The sequence below is a fragment of the Haliotis rufescens genome, unplaced genomic scaffold (assembly GCF_023055435.1).
Source record: "Haliotis rufescens isolate VD_foot unplaced genomic scaffold, xgHalRufe1.0.p SCAF_9, whole genome shotgun sequence".
Lineage (NCBI taxonomy): Eukaryota > Metazoa > Mollusca > Gastropoda > Lepetellida > Haliotidae > Haliotis > Haliotis rufescens.
The window spans coordinates 16,199,463-16,214,616 of NW_025964383.1; the positions used below are offsets into that span (position 1 = coordinate 16,199,463).

The following is a 15,154-nucleotide window of genomic DNA, read 5'->3' on the forward strand; positions in this document are numbered from 1 at the left end:
GGTAAACTAAGTATCTTAGAAGTACTTACCGACGCAGCACGTCATACCGGCTGGACACTGGAGACCGGGAATTGGGACAACACAGCCAGCAGGGGCAACACATGCGATGCCAGTGGCGAGGCATGCTGAAAATGAGGAAACGTGTTATATTTGGAATAAGATAATATTGGATTAATATGGACACTGTATGATTGACATTTTTTCTTTTTCATTCGTTTAGCAACCAATACAGTAATGGCCATATATTTTCCCTTCATTTTAAATAGAGTTTGTCAGTTAGTTCCACTCCTTCGTCAACAATATGCTGACACTATCACCTACCAAAAGCCCAATGATGACCCAACCGGCAGACTAAACGCCAACACAAGTCCATCCTGAAACGTCTTATAGGCACCTTTGAACTCAGAAGTACTACAAACTTTCCGCCGCACACGCACAACCTCCCTATGCCCGTGCCATCATCAAGATCCATATAAAATCCAACAAAGTTAGATTACTTGTATGTTTCTGTACAGTTTGCTCTTAATAATTGTTAAATGTCCTTTGTATGGAGAGGTGTTTAAATATACTGAACCGCAAAAGAAACGTTACCCCGAGCAACATTGCATGAAAAGTTGTCATTTAAATATCTGGGTAATTTTTGTCAAAGTTTCTAAAATTTAACATTACCTTGTTCCGGAAAAATAAAATTTAATAATAAAAAAATAAAGCAAATGACAATAATCCCGATCGCCCAAACGCATCATGGCAACGGTCATGGTAACCCGATGCACGTGAGTTCCGTGCAAATTAAAATGCACATGCGTTCCCCCATTTCTTGCCCTATAAAAGTCCATCAGGTAACATTCATTCGTTATTGAATTGCTACCACATGCCAAGATTGACAATAAATCAGCGACACAAAGCCTTTGGACGATTGCAAGCTGAACAAACCGCCCGGCAAGTAGTCAATGCATTTCAAGTCCACGTAAGGACCATATACAGGCTCCAGCAACGGTACCAGACCACCAACACTACAGATGACCGATCATGTAGTGGAAGACCAAGGGTCACCACCCGACGTCAGGTTCGTCAGATTGTGCGACAGCATCTTCAAGATTGCTTTGTTACCGCTGCGGAAACTGCTCGACAGAGCATTGGGACATACCAACGACACATTAGTGCGGACATCTTGCGTCGGCGATTGACGAGTAGGCATCTCCACCGCCACAGGCCACACCGAGGACCCATTCTGACAACACGTCATCGCCGGGACCATCTTCAGTGGGCAACACGCCACCAGCATTGGTGCCACCAGGAATGGAGAAGAGTCCTCTTCTCAGACTAGAGCCGTTACTGTTTCTCAACAGCAGATGACAGAGAGAGTGTCTGACAACGCCGTGGGGAACGTTATTCGGATGCTTGCGTTGTTAAGAGAGACTCGTGGGGTAGTCCGAGCATCATGGTGTGGGGTGGAATTGGTCTTGCACAGGGGGTCGACCCTGTGGTCTTCCAGAACATCGGTTCAGGGAGATGGCAATGGTGTCACAGCAGCTCGGTACATTGATCAAGTCTTGAGACCACACGTCATACCTCATTTGGCACATCGCCGCAATCACGAGTTTCAGCATGATAATGCCTGTGCCCACACTGCGAGAACGATTTCCTCCAGCAGAACCATGCAGTGGCCTGACCTCAGTCCCGATTTAAATCCAATTGAGCACCTGTTGGACGAGATTCAAAGACGGCTGAATGACGTCCGACGAGGCAAACAACCGCAGCTGAACTGCATCAGGCGTTGCCCAGAGCAGAGTGTTGGCTCAAGTGCCTCTGGCCTTCATCAACTGCCACATCCATACCATGTATCGATGTTGCATGGCAGTCATAAATGCACTAGGCAGACACACGAGATACTGACTTGTGATGCCATTTTCTCAGAGATTAGTATTCTGTTTCACTTTAAGAACATTTGACACCTTAATTTCAACCTTGATAATCAGTTTTCCCAAGTTTCATATTTTTAATATGTCTCAAAGTATGTTTGCAGTGTTTGGACAAATATATATCTATCTATGGTGACGTTTCTTTTGCGCTTCAGTATATGTTTTGCCTGTTCACCAATCCCATTTATTTTGCAGGGACATAAATGTTGTTAAAATCAAATCCTATATAGCAGACTCCACAGACTTTTGTCAGAAGATCCAGACCACCATTCAACCTGAAGAGATCATCAACTGTGATGTTGTTGATCTCTTCACAAAGGTCCCTACTGACGAAATCCTTCAAATTCCCTGTCAACGTATCTCCAACCTAGATCAAGCACTTGATACCACCCTCCATAGCCACTTTCATCAGCCTCACCGAATCCTGCATGACCTCAACCAACTTTCCCAGAGGAGGCGCCACCTACGAGCAGATACACAGCATCCACATTGGATCCCCTCTCTCCCAACTATCCTTACAGAAATCTATCCTTTGAAGAAAAAGTCCTATCCACATTCCCAATAAAACCCGTCTGCTGGTACAGGAAGGTAGACGACACCTTTGTAATCCTCAGAAAAACATAAAACGTCTCATGTAAAGCAGGTAGTAAGATTGTAAATAATAATATTCAAATCGCATTGAAAAAAACAATGCAAAATCTGTAATCCTAAGCCTTATGTTCCACATACCAGGATAGCCAGGAGGTAAATTGATTAAATAAGAGGAGAAATGTACCATTACATACATGCAAAGACATCAGCTGACTATGATTAAATCTGTAAATGTTACGACACTCTACCTGTCTGCATGAACTATTAAAAAATGTACCTAAGGTCACGAGATAGAGGCTGAAGATAAAATACCATCATGAACAATTCATGTAGTCATTATTGCTTCATTTTACCAAGAAGGATACCCCGAAAAACATCAAACGTTGAGTAACAAACATTCACCCAGTAGAGTAGAGATATGTAAAAAATATCTATCTATCGATATGCTGAAACCCATTGACAAAACACTCTAGCGAATGTAATTCTCATAATTTGTGATATCAAAAACTACATTTGATTTTTCAAATATCACAAATTCGATTGTTTATATGCTAAAATACATCATTTGAAATACTAAATTCTTTTACCGATATCTAAAATCGATACCTAAAATCAAATTTGGGATATAAATTCATTCTTTGGAATCATTAAATGAATTTCTGATATCATAAAATAAGGAATATATAGTTAAACTCTGCGCCTTTTATAGTGTTCCTCTTTGCATCATGGTTGTAGCGTTCACTGCTAGACTTTTTTAAACAAGTATTTCTTTCATCATATAAAGAACTGTTGAAAAATGTCAACTTCAAATAAACTATTAACTGTAACCAAGGAAATACTACCTACCGGACCTGCGTTTATTTATCATCTCGATTGTTATCACAGTTAACATCTGTCTATTTTTAAGTGTATATGCTTATACTAGAACATCGTACTGACTGACACATCACCTTAAAGCATTTACACGTAGGTCCTGTATATACAATAAAACCTTTGATTCTATAGCACAGAAAAAATACCCAGATTATTACTGTATAACGGTTCATTCTTTGTTTTCAGACGTGACATTCAAACAAATAATTCAGGCGTAACAGTTATCACATTCTTGCCGTTTATGGCGGAGCCTGGCCAGAGTTGAGAGTTATAAGCAGAGATATAAAGCACTTGTTTTCGTATTGACGCAAACGCTTTCATAACCCATAATCTAGGTTTTGTGTTAGTACTATTGTATTGACAAATAAGTTTGATAACAGACAGAAACAGCCAGTGTATGTATGTCGGCGTACAAGATGCTCGGACAGGTGTAATGTTAGATTGGTCTCCCTTCGCCAATCGGGCCCCTGTGAGACTTTAATGTCTCATACTTGACAGGCATTGTACATATCTACCCGAACCACGTAGCAATTTTTATGCTTTACTATGCGTGAGACTAAAATTAAAATCTTCTTCTTCTTCTTCTTCTTCTTATTCGTCCGGCTATTTGATTTAGAAATATTTATTTTCACAAAAAATGTGAAAATGGATTGTAAACAAGCGAAGCGCTTATGTTAATACTGTTCATTACACAAAGTAGATTGTGGTAGATTGTACATTGTAGATTTTCTGATGACTCGTACCCCGGACAGCGCCACACATCGTTCTAAGGGCATCTAAGTTTAATTTTTCTTATCAATTACCTTGTTCATTACTACAGATGTCCCAAATATGACAACTACAATAACAAAATTGGTAAGGTAAAGGATTTGTACATAGCTTCTAAGGTAGTTCAGGATAGACGATATTTATAACTTCTTAAAGAATTAACCAGAGGTCAACATTTCCTGGCAATATCATCAATGTGCATTTTCAATGTACAATTACTTTGAAAAGTAATAGCTAGGAGCTTATGACTTTGTTCATCTTTGATTTCTTTACCATTCATATATAAGTTAGGTTTGCGACTTGGGTTTACTTAACGGGTAAATTGAATAGATTCGGTTTTTTGGACTAAATTTAATTTACCATCATGCAGCACATTCTGAAATTCTGTCGAAATCAGTATTGACATTACAAGCAGCTATATCAGGATCTTCTATAATCAAATACTAAGATATGTCATCAGCGAAAAGCTTACATTACTATTTATTCCTTCAACAATGTCATTGATATAGATAATAAGCAACACTGGTCCCACGACCGGGCCCTGTGGCACACCTGAGTGTCTGAGCTATAGCCATTTATAACTACGTTTTGATATCGATTTTCTAAATAATAAGTTCGGCCATTCCCACGCGGGTATTAAGTGAACATGAGTGAGTGAGTGAGTGTGTTTGGTTTTACGCCGCTTTTAGCAATATTCCAATAATATCACGGCAGGGGACACCAGGAATAGGCTTCACAAATTGACCCATGTCGGGATTCGAACCCGGGTCTTCGGCATGACGAGCGAACGCTTTAACCACTAGGCTAAGGACCGCGCCTTAAGTGAACATGAAAGGTATGACACTTGTTATAGTTAATTTAAGGGGTGCAGTACAATACCAATGGATATTAAGTTAAGAAACCTCGAGATTACATCATCAACAGTGTGTGTCAGGCTTCTTAATGCTTAATTATATTTTCCGGAGAATGTGTTTCTTTTAGAAATGCTATACAATAATTCAACATTAAGCTATATGAATATTTATAGATTAAGCCCTGCGTGTAAACAGAAATGTAAATATCTTTAGCTATGTAATGGCATTTAGAAAATGATTTACTCGTTAACAAATTAACATTTGCCGATTTTTATTAATATTCAAGACCTCAGTTCCATTCAGTTGCTTCACCACTATGCAGTCACTGTATTGTTCGAACCGTGTATAATTTCCCACGAACAATTTTGTCCAAATACATGTAGCTGACATCTTTGACTTAGACAGACAAACAGAATTTGTTATGCACAGATGATTATCCTCACTTTGCCACCACACAGCAGAGGATTAACAGTGAGCCAAAAACGCTCACAGTAGTTAGTGAGTGAACTCAACTGAGGATTTTACGAGTATCCATAAAAACCAATAAATGCTTACCCAGTTCATTGACATTTATATAATTAAGGCAATTGCAGTGACCAGTAATCAAGTAATCAATGAGATAGTATACACATTCTGGAAAACTTCATTGTAAAATGGCAAATGCACCTGGGATTGTCTTATTCATTCCTAACAAACGTGGTGGCCGTAGTCCTTTATATCAAGGCTTTAAGTATGGAGTGAAACGAAGACGAGGTGCCCGCATACACTGGAAAAGTTGTATGCTGCATGTCCAGGCACCGCCAACACCTCTATATGATCTCACGACCAAGAACCTACCGCATAACCATTGTCATGATATTTCCATTATATATGATAGTTCTATGTAAATGTAAAGTCAATAAGACAAATGAGACGACCACTTCTGTCTGTCTCCTAAATCAGCAGGAGAGGCGACCCCGACATAGAATAATTGAACCTGTTCAGTGACGCCCTTCCATCAGCGTGACAGGAGTACCCAGAGAAAAAGAAAGGATTAAAAACCCTGAAGGTATCCTATCTACATGGTATAAGTATTCACAAGCAATTTCCTCTAATAATATACTGTTTCCTTTGGTATCCCCAAATCGCAATGCACAGAAGTGGCACTGGACAATTGTAAAACCTCACCGGGTGATGGTTAAGATCACAAAACTATCTACGCCCAGATAACATAGTAGTTTATATTAATTTCCAATAGCCTCTTATAATTGATGGTAAATGGTAGAGCCTTATTATTAATTCTTACATAAACAAAACAAAAAGGTACATGTACATGTATCAATCTCAAGATACCAGCATCACATAACTTGACCGGCAGGTGATTAACAACACAGAGACAGATTTGTTGTGGCAGTGGTTGCTTTATCCTAACTTCTTGTCAACTTCGTCAGTTTCAACAAATTCAGAACGCAAGGGGCCAGGACTTGATTGAGAGAGCTAGCCTCGGGGGCTCGTGCCGAGCTCGACCACAATACAAAACAACATTCATTTCCAGGCCACCCAACTGCTCCATTTTACCCAAACTGTCCCCACCTTCCCTGTCATTACTTCTTAATTCGCCTCCACATTCATGCCAATATGTATCCATATCCATATCAATATAAACAGGAAAGCCTATAAAGTATCAATGACTGAAATGTGCACTCATCCTTCAGGTTACACACAACCAACCACACGACTTCTTTGGTGACGTTATATTTTTAAAAAACAACTATTACCTGTACGTGTGCACAGTTTGGCCTTAGAGCAGCAACAATAACAAGCCCGTTCCTTTTCTGAGTACAGGAAACTAAACACACCATCCCCACCAAATGACACCTACTTGAAAACATCTGTGGTCACATTCAGCATAAGTCATCATGTTGCAAAATACAGTACTTAATATAGAAAAACATTGTCGGTTTTAATTACTGGATGCAAGTACATTTAAAATCTTACACAAAATCATCCAATCACAGCCTGCAGATATCTGTAGGTTGGGGGAAATGGAGCATATTCACACGTGAGATAATAGGACATTTATGGTGGTGACAGCCCTATCAAAATAGAAAAACAATTAATATATTTCCCTTTTCATCCCTAAATGTACACATAAATACATTAATTATAGTCATTCAGGAAATGTAAGTGTATTAATTCTTAAAATTGGCCTTTATGAAGACAATCTTGTAACTTACGTGGCATGGTCGTTGTCGTTGTCATCGCCGGCGCTGAAGGTGTAAAATTCCTTTCCATAATTATAAGAATTTTCTGATTCCTATCATATCATAACCATTTGTTCTTGAATCAGTATAGAATAGTGATGAAACCATGTGTCTGCTAGAAGCTGAGCGTTTCAGAACCCACCGGTGGTACACATCATAAATACAAGCAAAGGTAAGTCAAGTGTTCACCTGAACAAATACGAGAGTGAGTGAGTTTGGTTTGACGCCGCTTTTAACAGTATTACAGTTATATCGCGGCGCGTCAGCTTATTGTGGGAGGAAAGCGATGCATGTGATGCAGGTCTCAGAAGTTTGCCACTTTGGTGAATCACATGAGCACAGATATAGTGCTGACAAACCTAGAAATATAATCGGGGCGAACCGGGATTCGAACCCACAATCATAGGTTTCTCGCGTGCCCAAGGGACGCAACTCTGCACAGCGAATCGCAGCGCCTGAGACGACTGGGCCAGCAGTGGCCCCACAAATACGGGAACATATGGTATTGTCAAAATGGCATCGAAACAATTCACAATTTCGGCAGACATCAAATTTGACACAAAAGCGTCAATTGAGGAAATGTTCTACATGTCCACCATAAAATTGTCTTCAAATCCGTCAGCTATCGGTATGACGCTCTTTGAAATCTTCGTAGAAAGGGCAAGTGCGATTCACCTCAAAGGTGTGAATTATAGACGCCAAAGGTTGGGGCTGCAGGGATATTGATTTAAGTAATTCTTTAATTTAAACAAATTCTAGTCCTCACAAACCTGTATAATATTCAAATATTATAAAACTACTTACAGCAAAATATATTTCTATTCTGAAAGATATTCTGTCAAAACGAAATCACCGTGATGATGACCTATTCATTATACAGATTATGAGCCAAATGGATGAGAGATGAGGGGCCAATGATTCCTTGAAAAAATTATGGTATGTAAATTGGGTAAACTAAGTATCTTAGAAGTACTTACCGACGCAGCACGTCATACCGGCTGGACACTGGAGACCGGGAATTGGGACAACACAGCTAGCAGGGGCAAGACATGCGATGCCAGTGGCGACGCATGCTGAAAATGAGGAAACGTGTTATATTTGGAATAAGATAATATTGGATTAATATGGACACTGTATGATTGACATTTTCTCTTTTTCATTCGTTTAGCAACCAATACAGTAATGGCCATATATTTTCCCTTCATTTTAAATAGAGTTTGTCAGTTAGTTCCACTCCTTCGTCAACAATATGCTGACACTATCACCTACCAAAAGCCCAAGGATGACCCAACCGGCAGACTAAACGCCAACACAAGTCCATCCTGAAACGTCTTATAGGCACCTTTGAACTCAGAAGTACTACAAACTTTCCGCCGCACACGCACAACCTCCCTATGCCCGTGCCATCATCAAGATTCAAAAAAAAAAACAAAGCTAGATTACTTGTATGCTTCAGAGAATCTGTACAATTTACCCTTAATAATCGTTAAATGTCCTTTGTATGGAGAGGTGCTTAAATATACTGATCAGCAAAAGAAACGTCACTCCAAAGTTTCTAAAATTTAACATTACCTTGTCCGAGGTAAATGAAATGAAATTTGATAATAAAAAAACAAAGCAGATGACAATAAAACCGATCGCCCAAACGCATAAAGGCAACGGCCATGGTAACCTAATGCACGTGAATTCCATGCAAATTGAAATGCAAATACGTTTCCCCATTTCTTGCCCTATAAAAGACCATCTAGATCGGATAACATTCATTCGTTATTGAATTCCTACCACATGCAAAGATTGACAAGAAATCAGCAACACCAAGCCCTTGGACGATTGCAAGCTGGACAAACCGCCCGGCAAATAGCCAATGCAAGTCCACGTAAGAGCCATATACAGGCTCCAGCAACGGTACCAGACCACCAACGCTACAGATAACCGACCACGTAGTGGAAGACCAAGGGTCAACGCCCGACGTCAGGATCGTCAGAATGTGCGACAGCATCTTCAGGATCGCTTTGTTACTGCCGCGGAAACTGCTCGACGGACCATGGTGACGCGTCGAAAATTGACAGGCAGACACCTCCACTGTCACAGGCCACACCGAGGACCCATTGTGACACCACGTCATCGCCGGGACCGTCTTCAGTGAGCAACACAGCACCAGCCTTACCCCACCAGAATGGCATCAGAACCATGCAGTGGCCTGTCATTAGTCCCGATTTTAATCCCATTGAGCACCTGTGGGACGAGATTCAAAGACGACTGGATGACGTCCGATCAAGGCTGACAACTGCAGCTGCAGTGCCTCTAGTCTTCATCAATCGCCTCATCCATTCCATGTATCGACGTTGCACGGCAGTCATCAATGCACATGGCAGACATACGAGATACTGACTTGTGATGCCATTTTCTCAGAGATTAGTGTTGAGTTTCACTTTAAGAACATTTGACATTTTATTTTCAACCTTGATAATAAGTTTTGCAAAGTTTCATCTTTTAAATATGTCTGAAAGTATGTTTACAGTGTTTGGACAAATAAGGTTCCTCATATATCTACCCACGGTGACGTTTCTTTTGCGGTTCAGTATAGGATTTGCCTGTTCACCAATCCCATTCATTTTTGGGGGAAATAAATATCGTTAAAATCAAATCCTATATAGCATATACGTATTTCAGTACAACAGCTAGACGATGCTGTACGCGAAATGTGAAGGTGCTATGCAACGTTAGGTTCGTGAATAAATGGTGTGAATTTAGCAACACTTGTATATATCAGGTATATACCTGAGAAAGATGAGAACTGTTTTCCATGAAATTGCAAAAGAAACATGCACTGAGAAATTTTCTTATCAACTACATAATACAATGTTCAAAATATAGAGATGGGAATCACCGAAATCCATTTAGATATTTCTTTTAAAGGGTTAATTGGTGCATGGTGTATACAAATATTTCATGTACGAATGGTGGCGGTTTGTAGCCATTTACTACAATGATTACATTTCAATCATAATAAATAAAGTATAGATATTATAATGACATTAAAAAAAGTTGAAATATTGGAAATTATATATTTTTCAGACACAAAACAAAAAGGACTATATCATTGGTTTAAATACATATTCAAAGGTCCTAATACCGAATACAATTTTTCATCTTATGAATTAAGCACTGTATTCATACTAACTTTTAATCTCTACAATGATGATTGTATTAACATTGCAGTGTCTACATCCAGTTTGCTTTGACAGTAATCAGATGAATGTAATTGATAAAGCTCGTTATTAATTTCATTAGACCTCACCGTTTAGGTTTCTTTATTCTAAACTGATGTTTCAAATTCCCGTCCAAACAAATTAATAATGTAAGAGTAAACTACGGTTATAACGAACTCAAAGGGACCACAAACTTTAGTTCGTTATAACCATAGTTCGTTATAAGCATGTATATATAGCATTTATACAGCATATATACAGCAAATGGCCGGGACCAAAAAAAAGTTCGTTATACCCGCCAGTTCGTTATAAGCGTGTTCGATATAAACGTAGTTTTCTGTATTCATTTTTTTCTTTACATCAAAAGAGCTCTGCAATGCACAATTCTATGATGTTTTTTGATACCATTGTATACTTGTGCATGTGTACTGGTATTAGATTATACATGCACGATTATACATAACAGCCATTATATATACGTATCAATTGTTGTATGTAGGAACAAATTACAAAAATAAATGCATTCAGGCATATCTCTATGTAATGATTGTGGAGTAAATTTTGCATGTTTCTCACGGTATAACACTATGATTACAAACTATTTAAGATCACATTCGCCATATCATAACATCATTTAATAAATAGACTTAATACCATATGTATCTTGAAGTATTGTTGAATGAAAATCAGGATATTTCGCCATAGCAGGGTAGTGCATGGGTTGTGAGGGAAATAATTTGTCAACATATGTTACCAAAACAAGAAGGTACAAATCATTTACATCTATTGTGCATCATGCACATCTTGTAGGGTAGTCAGTATGATTGGTTTCTTGTTGGAAATGTTCATCTGAAAGTAACATTTAAAACCAGTTATTTTATTCTGAACGTTATTTCTTCTTCAATTATTAGTAACGGCACGGATGTATACTACTAATAGATACGTGGAAAGGGCTTGTCAAAGATGTACGTGTGCTAATAATGTAAGCGTATTTCGTATTGATTACACTGGCAATATGAACACTATTTGTTCAGATTCTAACGCTACGATGGTTAAGAAATTGTCTTTGGAAATAACACAAAAGCTGATTGTTGAATTTATTTCATCGATGTGATATGTTATCGTGACAAAATGCATCACTGTTATCAGAGGTGGAACAAAACATTTTAGCTGCATATCGGCAGTCTATTGATAATCGAGTCTGTACCAGACAATCCATTAATTGATATAACGAGTATCGATCTACACTTTTGGGACACGATGACATGCATCAACCTTGTCAGCAAGCGTGATCGTTATGGCAAGCATGGGGGTAACTATCTATGGAGACTACGTTATGTGACAAATGCTCTCTGGAACTAGAAGTGACATTTTCCCATAAGTTTTGGCGTGAGATACTGTTGAACAAAGTGGGAAAGTGAAATATGTAATTATAATTGAACTTGGTTCTTTTCAGAGATTGCAAAAATTCATAAAACTATTTTAACTTTCGATTCAGTTAAATTGTATCAATCTTTATATGGCATTTCAAATATCACTTGCGTGTTAAAATGTCACTTGTTTTGCCCCAAATCCCTATATATATATATATATATATATATATATATATATATATATATATATATATATATATATATATATTATAATTTGAATAAAAAAGGATCAATTAAATGACTAAATTATCTCAATCACATTAAAAGCAGATGAACTGGAACTGGAACTCTGCGTTAGCCAATAAGAAGGCAGCTGTCTTGAGCTTTGCAGCACTTGACTTAAACTGGCGACTGCCATTACAGACTACACTCTCAAAGGCAATTACACTTAGTCATACAGCCCGTAACTGAAGGTCGGAATAGCCTGTGTTAAAACTTTCTAATGATTTTATGCAACATGCAAAGCTTTTGCATGGCACATAATACACCACGAGAACCCTTCATCCATTTGTGAGATAGCACTACTTCATTTTCACTGTGGACAGAGAAAGATACGTTCGACAGACGTATATATATGTAGCGCTTGATAGAGTTCAGAGTACACATTATTTTGTTTAAATGTATACAGGACCCGGTTTGGCGGCCCATTTCTTTCCGCCAAGAACACATGACACACAGTAATGAAAAATATGGCCCTGAATTTCTTAAAAATGTGTAGGATGTGATTTTCCTTCCTTATCATGCTGAGACACCGGTGTAACTGGAATACTGTTCAAATCAACGTAAAATTCATCACATAAAGAATAATTCTTTTTTTGTTTTCTAAAACATATTCTGTCCTCAACTCACGTGGTGCAGTTGTAGGCGGCATCGTTGTTGTGGTCGAAGTTGTTGTGGTCGAAGTTGTTGCTGTAAATAGGACAAGAAGCGTTCGAGTTCAGGTTTCTACCCTTTCAGCATATCCGTGTAATAATAGTCAATACCAGAAATTATTACTGAAAATTGGCTGAAAATTTTACTTGTGTGAACTGACTTAACAAGTCACTTGATTTGCAAAATATCACTTTCATTTACAAATACCCAAAACTGTATGTTATTCTGTAACGGTATTAACAGAACAATCCCACCTATGAAAAGTCGACACAATTTTCTTTACGCGTATCTCAAATAATAAACTCTCCAGTGTTTCATTACATATCGATTAATTTCTCGAAACAGCAAAGTAAGAGTAAATAAAGATGCCTGTATTAAAGGTGTAACTGAAAAAACTATCTGATCTAAACATACATGACCCCCGGGAGTTCTTCCCACATTACGATGACACACGTAATAACACTGATACACTGTTAGGCGACTGAATGGATCGCGAATTCAACATTGAACAGTACTAAAAACGGCATTCGCCTAACGTCTAGCGAACTCACTACTAATACATTCGGCAGCACCAAAAAGGAACTTGAGAATATCGCAGGTCAAGCCCATGGGATCCCTGGCGCAGTACCTGCAAAACAAAAGCAACACTTTGGATTTGTTCGACACTGGATTCACCAATTTTACATGACACATATTAGTAATACATACACCCTTGTTCCTGTAAGGATCAGATGGGAATTCTGAGTATTTCAATGTCATAATGGCTTATCAGTGTAAATGCGGGGTAAGTACAAACTGAGACGCAGTCACCAACGTTAACCACTTTGATGACTACCACGATCAGTCCCGGAATTCACGATCAAGGGAGAACTTTCATGGCAAATTAAGGGGACTTAGTCTCCATGATCACAGGAAATTAGAGATGTCCATCTTCTTGGTATCACATGAATAATTTATTCTCAAATCAATTTTATTTTGTATCAATGACTTCATGAATGACGGTTCATGAATACTTTCATTAAAATATTTAGATATGATCATGGTAACTACACACGCAAAAGAAAAGTTTCAATTCCAATATCCATTGTAACATTGCATAGGATACATGTCATGGCTTTACTCTAACTAACTTTGATATGCTATGTTTATGTGACTTTGATACGTACCTGCACATTGTTTCATTCAATCTTGGAATATTTCCTGGCATGATAGCGCTGTAGAGAAGGCTTTTATCCATGACGTGTGCCCCACAGAATCTTTCGCAGTATTCAACCAATTCAAAAACTGGGAGACATGCAGCCTCTGTATTGGGGCAGATGTCTTGGGCGATCCTTCCTAAAGACAAGCAGTTGCTCTCCACGAAGCGTTTATACATGTGAAAATCGACTGTTCCATGGATGACACAGGGCATGAGGAGGAGGAGAGACACCCCGACCAGGAAGGCGTGTAGTGAAGACATCTTCCCTGAAGTCTCACGACTGATGAGGGAAACGGAAGCAGCGGTGGGTCTTATAGGTATCGTTATGATCGAACCCAAGATAGCAGGTAGCCTATGGCACAATTTTTATTTGCTTGACTTTTTGACGTAGACAGTATCTGTATTGGAGGTATCTTTATCTTATACACCTGACTCGTTCAGTAATTTTAAACCCCTAGGTTATGAAGTTATCTTTGAGTTGACAAAGAAATGCCCGAGATATATCTAAGTTAGAATTTGGAATAATTTGTTTCATTATTATGAGTTTGTAGAATGCCTGGAATTCTTGACACTGGTGTACATTTTTCTCGAATAGCAAGAAACAGAACATATGATCGACATCCATACCACAGAAGAAGGATTTCTTGTTTTACACTTTTCTCATATTTTTTTTCAAATGACACAAATTAATCCTGAATACAGAAGATATCATCTATACACTTGTCGAATGCGGTATTCAAATCCACTGTTATTATTATCAGTAATAATGCATAAAAAACATTCTTGTGCACAAATGAATATGTACTAATGACTTGATAAATGAGAAAAGACATTACTGTCCATATAAATATGAAACGTCAACGCCAGACAATAAACCAGTCAAGCTACAAGTTGGCGTAAAGGATAAAATAGCAGTGAAAAGTATAACAAGGTAGGCAAGTCCATAGCACCCGCCAGTCGAACACAATTTCAGAAGAAAATATAAATTTGTTGCCTGATGCCGCATAAAACTATGTAAAGAACTCAAGGTGATCAATAATGTGAGAACTGGTGTATCCATATTATGGATTATATACATAAAAAAGAATGTGACAAGTTATCCGCACGCTAATGACCCTTTTTGTTAATATAATCTACTTCGTATGTGTTTCGTATTGTACTTGGGAAAGGTGTTTAACACTGGATCA

General features: G+C 38.4%; 1 protein-coding gene across 1 annotated transcript in view; it reads right to left on the bottom strand.

The window, feature by feature from the left end:
• Positions 1-14,264, bottom strand: part of LOC124122010 (mucin-2-like) — a 119,049-nt gene extending 104,785 nt beyond the window's left edge. The window contains exons 1-6 of the mRNA XM_048391189.1: positions 13,936-14,264; positions 13,321-13,397; positions 12,746-12,805; positions 8,229-8,324; positions 7,225-7,257; positions 30-125 (exon numbers count right to left, since the gene is read on the bottom strand). Coding sequence (XP_048247146.1) covers positions 30-125; positions 7,225-7,257; positions 8,229-8,324; positions 12,746-12,805; positions 13,321-13,397; positions 13,936-14,228 — 655 coding nt within the window. The 5' untranslated portion in view covers positions 14,229-14,264. The remainder of the gene's footprint in view (positions 1-29; positions 126-7,224; positions 7,258-8,228; positions 8,325-12,745; positions 12,806-13,320; positions 13,398-13,935) is intronic.
• Positions 14,265-15,154: the final 890 nt, after the last annotated feature.